The sequence below is a fragment of the Benincasa hispida genome, chromosome 12, assembly GCF_009727055.1.
Source record: "Benincasa hispida cultivar B227 chromosome 12, ASM972705v1, whole genome shotgun sequence".
Taxonomy (NCBI): domain Eukaryota; kingdom Viridiplantae; phylum Streptophyta; class Magnoliopsida; order Cucurbitales; family Cucurbitaceae; genus Benincasa; species Benincasa hispida.
In genome coordinates this window covers 37,249,676-37,258,389 of record NC_052360.1, presented here as the reverse complement: position 1 = coordinate 37,258,389, position 8,714 = coordinate 37,249,676, and the positions used below count along the sequence as shown (strand labels likewise).

Here is an 8,714-nt window from a genome sequence, read left to right as displayed (position 1 = left end):
GTTTAAAATCGTTTAGAACTATGTTCAACTTTCAATATTATTTTAAAAATTCTTTGATAAATATTTCAAGTTTTTATGGATAATTTTACGATGACTTTGTAAGATTATTAACAAATATTACTTATGTTGATGCCAAATAATGGATCAACCATAAATTTATTCTACAGAAAAAAAAAAAATAGTCCAAGTACTTGTAAGACAAAAGAGATTAAGCATCGAATGGTATTAAGCCACACACCCTATGATAGTCAAGTCCGTCTCGAGTTTTTGAGTAACTTGACAATGGAAAATAATAAGATATTTTAGGTGTACCTTTGACCAATAACTTTGATCGTTTAAATAAAGATCGTAAATAAATAAATAACTAAAACACCTCAAACTAGAAAGTATGTTAAAAACTCTTGATTGAATAAATGATTTCAAATTAGAGTAAATATCAAAATGAATAAAGGCCAATCTTTTGGTTATCATACACAAACACTCTCATTAAAATTCTATAAGTGAGACATTCATTTAAGATAATGAGTAATTACTCACGTCGCGTATGATATACATATTTTATAAATTGTATTTTTTTCATTCATTCGATGCATAACCATTAAAAAAAAATTGGTACTTTTCTCAGTGCAATCCATTGATTTTACTTTTCTTTGTACAATTTACCACCTACTATCCAAAAATTGACCTGAATAAATTTTGCCTTTTTTATTAAAATTTGTAACTCCTCCCTAGCTGTGACTTAGGTGTATTTGCTTCACAAAAAAGGGAAATGTAAAGAAAAGGAAAGAAAAAAAAAAGAGTAAGATAATGGATTCTGACAAATTAATAATAAAGTAGAAAACTTTAAAAGAAAACATGACTCCTACTTTTTTACACACAAATATACCTGATTTCTGATCTCCTTAATTTTGTTTAATACACTTTGTGGCTTAAAAAGTTTAGTGTAAGAATGGATAATCTGATCACATGACAAAACCACTCAACTACCCAAAATAATCAACACCAAAAAAGCAAAAATAAAAACACAACAGAAATAATAATAACAATATTAATAATTATAAAAATAAATAAACAAATAATAGTTATGGGGTATTATTATTAGTTGCACTGTTTTTCATCTAATGTCTTTTCAAACACCTAAGCAACCCCTACCCTACTCTTCTCCTTTCATTTATATCTTTCTTCCCTTTCCCCCTCCCACCTTTTCCTTTTTAGGTTTTCCAATTTTTCAATATCTTTTTACTTTTTAATTCTTTTTCATCACTTCTAATTCTTCACTTTATTTTAAATAAAAATTAGCAAAGTTTAATTATTTTATTATTTTAACTCATGTAAAAACTTATCCAATCGACATAGTTTAAATGGAGATAAGATATGAATTATCATTCTAAAGTTCTATTAGAATGCGACCAAAGTCTCAAATTGGTTAAATAAAAGGAGGATTGTGGATATATAAGTAAGGACAACTATCTCCATTGGCATGACACCTGTTGGGGTGAAACCAAAAGCAAAACCATGATGTTTGTGCTTAAAATGGATAATATCATACCATTCTGGAGATAGTTGGCGGGTCATTGTCCCTATCAAGTGATATCATAGCCATGCTCCTAACTTAGCCATAGCCATGTCGGTAGAATCCTCAAGGTCATAGTGTGATCCGTGGTTGAACTTTATTGGATAGATAATGTGCTTGGGTGAATAGGAGCTAGCCTGGGAATGCGACGAAAGTCCCACATTGATTAGATAAAAGGACGCCTCCAAGAAAAAATGAAAGCAAAAGAAACAATATTCCATCCATGGAAAGATATTTACTATAGTTTCCTCAAATAATAGTTTTGTTTCAAGTAATGGCATTTGATTTTGTCGCTCTTTTTTGGTAGTTTGTGATCTAATGAATTAGATAATTAAACCCTAATTGGATAGTTCACACGAGCCATTCAACAAATACTCATACATCTAGGTTATTAGGTGTATTAAATTGGGCAAAGAACCGTGGTTGTTATTTAATGCATTGTACATTCGTCGATTTGCACGTGTCTTGAAGTTTAAACGTTTATAATATTTTCACAATAATAAACTTTTCCATTTATTGTCATATTATTAATAGATTGATCCCAATATAATTTAAAAGAGTATTTAGTTTATAGAACTAAGATGAATCTATTAAACTCTATGATATCTAAACTTAAGTCCCTGTTTAAAACCATGAATCAAACTTGTTCTAATCATTTCATTACCAACCTTCATAATTACATAAGAGATAAACTTGAGATGCTTTATAAAAAGAGATTAAGTTAAAGATAGCAAAAAGGTTGGATAGGGCAATAATGATTTGAAAGGATGCCTAATTTTTGACATGGACTTATTACTTTATCTTTAAGATATTGTTGTGAGATTAAATTTCCTAAGAGATTGACACAACCAATTCACTTAAAAGAAAGTTTCCAAAGTCTAATGTTCCAAAACAAATTTACTAATTACTTTTTTAGTTGTCTCAAAGTTATTGGAAGAGAATAAATAGGTTAATGGTCTCGATGAGTTATGAAATAAATATAATCTTAGATGTTGATGAGAATTTTCAAATAGAAATTTTGAGAAAACAATAATTTAATACTAAGTTTAGTTAAATTAACTAAGTTGCTACCTATAAACATCGTAGTAGTATATTAATATTGTATGTAATGTAACTATCCGACTTTTTACTTAAAATTGAGAGAACAATAATATAATACTATGTTTTAATTGAATAATTAAGTTGCTTAACCTATAAATACATCATAGTAATATATCAACATTATAGGTAGGGTTTAAAGTGTCGATATAGACAAAAATTTCGAGATCTCAATTTTATATAAATGTTGATCAAAATATTGAAAATTTTTTATGTGAATAAATATTTCTAAAAAAAAATTATGAAGATGAAAAATCCAAAAAAAGATTATATTTAAATTTATAAATAAATATTTTTACACTTTTTGAACTAGTTAAAATATTTGTTAATTTATATCATATTCACATTTGTATCATTTTGTTGCTTGATTCTTTTAATGTTACAATAGAAATATCAATTCACTCATTATTATGATGACAAACTCATGTAAATATAGAAATATTAATGAAAAAAATGTCGACATGTCGATGAAAACTCTTGTATGCTTTCTTCTGTGCATCGAGATTGGAATATACAATTGCACCTATGTTAGCTCTGTGGGATTTTTCTACTATTTCTTATTCTTGATTTTTTGAATTGATTTTTCTACTATTTCTTATTCTTGATTTTTTGAATTGATTAGTTAATAGTTGTATTCATGATATACGAAACTTTATTATTCTGCCGGAGGTTAGTAGGGTGTGATGTTTCTTTTGATATAAATAAAACAAAAAGGACATAAGCAAAGACTAATTATATGTCAATAAAAAAGACAAGCCTCAATACACATGAATTTACGTGAAACAAATACGAGAAGCACTAAGATCAAGGTTAATTACTTTTTTTTTTCCTTATTTTTTGAGTTATGAGCCTAATTTAATTAAGAGAATAATCCAAATCACAAATATTTTGGAACAATAAAAGATTAAAAAATAATGAAGCTGACGTAAATTCATGTTACAACTTTAATGATAATGATTACTGTCAAATCGAATATGATTTGATCGATATAAATTTGTACTATCAACTTTGTCTGAAAATTGATTCTCACCTCACATATTATAATAATAATAAATAAATAAATAATCATCTTTGGTATAAACTTACTTCATCTTGCATAATTCAAATATTGATTTTTTTCTTTTAATTTTTATACAACTTTTTAATTCTCAAAATTATTTTGTTTTTGTTTGTTTGTTTTGGGTAGTTGTTTTAAATAGAATTCTGTTTAAAATATTTACAAATATAAAAAAATATTACCGTCTATCAGTAATAGATAGTGATAAAAATTGATAGAGATCATATGTCTTTCACTGATATTACTAGATATCTATCATTATCTATCACTAATAAATAGTGATATTTTATTCTATTTTGCTATATTTATAAATAAGTTGACTTATTTTCTTTTATTGAAAAATATATTTTTTTTCTTTTTGGTTGTTTGTCTTTGGCATAAAAAAGATACGAGTGTTGTGTGAATTTTTATTCTAATAGAGTATATCTTTAGAATTTTGTAGACAGGAATTTCTATACCATTAATTGTGATATTTGTATATTTTGTTATTTCTCCCTACCCATTTTATTGTTTTCAACAACATTTTGAGCAATTTTCTCTACCTAATCAAATTGTAAAGCTAACTCAATTGAAAAATTAAAGATTTTCAAGTGACTTGAATTTATGGTGTATACATTTTCAAGTTTTTAATTTTTTTTTTTTAAAAAAACATTTTGTAATAAATTGAGTATTTAAATAAAAATAACTAAAAAAAAAAAAAAAACTGCCTCATTTTATGGTACAGTACAGGTTTCAAACACTGTTTTTTTTTTTTTTTTTTTTGTAATTATTAAATACAAGATTCTCACTTACCTTATCACAATCATATTGGTAATTTTTAGCTTTCATAAATACCATAGTTCATCCTTTTTTTTTTCCTACTTCATAGTAATTGACACTAATTGCACATTCTTCAATGTTGGCAAATGCAACAAATTCTCGATAATATATTATAATTGCATATTTTATTACTGTAGAAAACCATTTTTGAGTTCTTATAGACAACTAATTTTTCAAAAAAGTCAAGTTATTTCTTTTGAAATTAAAATTTTTAATGTAATTAATAATATCAATAAATATTTGTTTAAAAAAATTGTATATATGTTTAATTCCCATATTTAATTCTGCTAGTATCAAAATTCTATTTATTTAGTCCTCAACTTTAAAATTTCTAAAAATTATAGTTCTATTTAATTTCAGTCGTTTGTGATGTTGACACAACTTATTAATTTGATAAATATTTTGGTTTGATTTTTGACAAATCAATAAAGAAATAAATAGCAACTAAACAAACTAAGGTCATGCACATGGTTTAGGACAGACAGGCCATTTAATAATTTATCTTCTACTACCTATTTGTCACACCATGCAAATCAGCCTATATTTAATTTAACCAATAGAAATACAAGAAAAAAAATTCCAAATTCACAAAATAATTATCAATTGCGAAATTGAATAAATGAAATTATGATTTATGAGGATAATTTTCAGTCAACAAATAACATACAAAAATTCAAAGGGAATGGCACACATAGGAAATATTTTCATAATATTTTCCACTTTTTAAGAATTAAGGCTCACCATATTTATTGTAGAAAGGTAAGCTACATAACCCCCCCAAAAAAAAAAAAAAAAGAGAAAAAAAGCATATCGTCATTAATCCACCCTTTAAATACAAAGGCAGAAAAAAAAAAAAGAAAAAAGAATCCAGGTCCACAAACTCACACCCAGTCACTCACTCACTCACTCACTGAGTCAGACTCACTTTGACTCATCGGGAGCGAGTTGCCATGCTGACGTGGCGATCAACGGTCGAGTGTGCCAGCCAAGCATTAAACACCCATTATTTTCCTCCACCCTGTACCCTTCTCCGCCAGCAAATAGGGCCAAAAGCATACTAGCTTGCTTAAACGCGTTCGAACCGAGATGGACCGGGTCGAACCCGGCCGATTCCATCCGAGTTCGCCATTGAGTTAATGACTCGTGCCGCTCAACTCGGTTCGTTCCTTCACAAGCCACCACGTTGTAAATCTGCTTCCCCAAATAAACCTCAGACAAAAACACGTCTTCACTTGCCGGTTCGAACCCGGTCGATGACCCCTCTAGCGAGTCAAACAAGTTCGAGTAATAATGCAACGCTTCGGTAAACCGGTCCAGAAAAACCGGTCCGTTGTGGTTCGCTTCTTGTTCCACAATCGTCACGATCTTCGGCTTCGTCTTCTTTATCGATCCCAAAACCTTCTCTATCGCTCCAGGCCGAGCTAACAACCGGTGCAGATCGAACACTGAGTTCACCGCCACCGACTCCACCGCTGCCGGCCGAATCTCCAAAGCCGCCGGATCGAGATCGGCTAGATTACTACACACGATGTGATTGAAATCGAACTCAACACCAATGGCTTCTGCCATCTGCGCTAACTTCCACCCGACTTGCTGCAACGAATCCGCCGTATTATCCGGCTGTGGCGGGCCGATTCCCGTCAATCGAAACGCCGGCGGACCTCCAGGTCGTAATGCGAGTGCCTGCATAAGCGCCGGCCATTGCATACCTTGATTGAGACTGAAATCGATGACATGAACTCTCGCCGCCGTCGCGAACGCTTCAAGAATAGCCTGATTTGCAGTGAAATGCGCGAATTTAAGATACGGACAGGTTTCGTAAAAGTGCATCTGAAGAGGATCGGAGTAAGAGGAGTAAAGTCCATCTTGAGGAGAGTAGAATCTGTAAATCCGACGAGCTAGGGCTTGAGCGAAATACGTCGCGACCTTCCTCATAGCGCCGGCTTGCGACGCAGCAAGAAATGTGATGTGCTTCACCAACGCATCGGCGAGCTTCATATTCTCTTGCTGCACTGCCTCAGCGCAAGCCATTAGAGCGTGAACAAGCTGAATCCCAGTCTCTTGTGATTCCTCCTCCACAACCACGACCGGCCGCGGAGTTTCAGAGACAATCCCCGCCGAAGCAACGAACGGCGGTGAAGAGGACGAGGGCGACGGTAACAAATTCACCGAACTGATATCTGTTTCAATCTTCAATCGCTTACGAGAATTACTTTCGGTTTCTGTGGTGGAATCTTTACGAGGCAAAACGGCAACACCAGGAATGGCGCTAAGATCGTACTCAGAATCATCGTCGTACAAACACGATTTAGTGGATTGAATCCGGTGGTGAGAATTGGAATAGGGAGAAGATTGAGGGGGAGGATTAAACTGATTTGTGGAATTATTGAATTCAGAGAGCATATTTTGAACCCAAGCAGAGAGATCAGAAGGATTATAATGAACAGTATCAGAAGCAAGATGAGAAATCCCATCTTCCTGAGCAGTTCCCATCACCATCTCAAGCTGCTCAAGCTTCAAAGCCACATCCGCCATATCCGAGACTTGAACTTTGTAACCCAAAACAGCAAGCAACTCATCCATTCCACCGGCGCCGCCATCTTTCTCCTCATCCTCCTCCCACATCTTCATTTTCGCACTCGACATTGAAGAACACTCTCCTTTCACAACCCTCCGGCCACAACCTGCAGTAGATCTATCATCTTCAAGCTCCCTCTTCATCTCAACTAACTGATTAAAAAAAAGAAAACCCAACTAGAGAAAAATCAAAACCAAACCATGAAATTGCAAATGAAATGGAGCAAATGGGAAATGGGGAATGAGGGTTTCAGCGGTGTATTGGGAATTTCCTTTTTTTTTTTTCTTTTTTTCAGGGAGAACATGATAGGAAAGGGGAAAACAGTAGGGGATAAGGAACAACAGAGGCCATAATAATAATATAGGCGGTTTTTTTTTTTTTTTTTTTGATTTTTTATTTTTGAAGAATAATAATTTAGTGTTAGGAGAATGTGAAAAAATAGGGAAATTATGGGAAAGAAAGAGATATATATGTATATATATAAAAGAAGAAAAAGGAGGAGCTGAGAAGCAGGAAGCCGTGGCAGCACCGCAATTCCCAAAACTTTAATACACTCTGAATCTGATGATATATTGCTTACACCTCTAATATACCCAACTATCCTGCGTCTCACACTTCAAAAATATAATACAATATTCATTTTTATTTATATCTTTAATAATGTTTGTATTAAATTATTTAAGTCTAGTTTGCTAATCATTTCTTTTTTTAAAAAAAAATTAAGTCTATTTTATCTGCATTTTTTAACTATGATTTTCATTTTTTTTAAATACAATTATTGAATTCTTAGCCAAATTTCGAAAACAAAAATAAAATTTTGAAAACTACTTTTTCATTAGTTCTAAAAATTTGGCTTGATTTTTTTAAATTATTAATAAAAAGTAAATAACCAAAAAATAAATTTAGAAGTAGAAGTAATAACATAAGCTTAATTTTAAAAAACAATAACAAAATATAAAATGGTTACCAAATGGGGTCTTAATTTAATTTTTTTTCAATTATAATAAATTAAAATATTAATATAATATAACAAATTTTTTTTATTGTCTGTCTATCTGTATCTAATAGATACATACATATATTAATCAATCGCGGTTTTTCTTAGACAGATTGTGATATTTTACTATATTTAAAATTATTTTTAATAGTTCGGTCATTTAAAATATTTCTTTTCAAATTCATCCCCGTTGATTTAATGTTTTGGTTTTTTTTCTCTAACTTTGTTTATTATGATTTTCATATTTTTTTTGTGTAAATATTTGAATTCTTAACCATTTTTTTGTTTTTTAAAAAATCCAAGTTATTCATAATTGCTCTCTCTTTAGTTTTTAAATTTTAACTTTAGTTTTGGAGAATACTTCTAAAATGTAAACAACAAAACATAGAAACTAATAGGTGGAAGGGGTGTTATAGATTTAATTTTAAAAAATCAAATGGTTACCAAACTATTTTTGTGTGTGTTGATAGATTTTTTATGAATTCAAATTTTTTTAAAACTAATTGATTTATTTGATATAGATTTAAATTTTGTGTACATTAGAAATCTCGAACTTTCAATTTAGTGTTTAATAGATGTGTAAATTTTATTT

General features: G+C 30.6%; 1 protein-coding gene across 1 annotated transcript; it reads right to left on the bottom strand.

Annotated features, from left to right (window-relative positions):
• Positions 1 to 5,246: 5,246 nt before the first annotated feature.
• LOC120067343 (DELLA protein GAI-like) lies at positions 5,247 to 7,673 on the bottom strand. Its single transcript, XM_039018911.1, has one exon. It carries the CDS (start codon positions 7,266 to 7,268, stop codon positions 5,469 to 5,471), a length of 1,800 nt encoding a protein of 599 aa, XP_038874839.1. The 5' UTR covers positions 7,269 to 7,673; the 3' UTR covers positions 5,247 to 5,468.
• Positions 7,674 to 8,714: the final 1,041 nt, after the last annotated feature.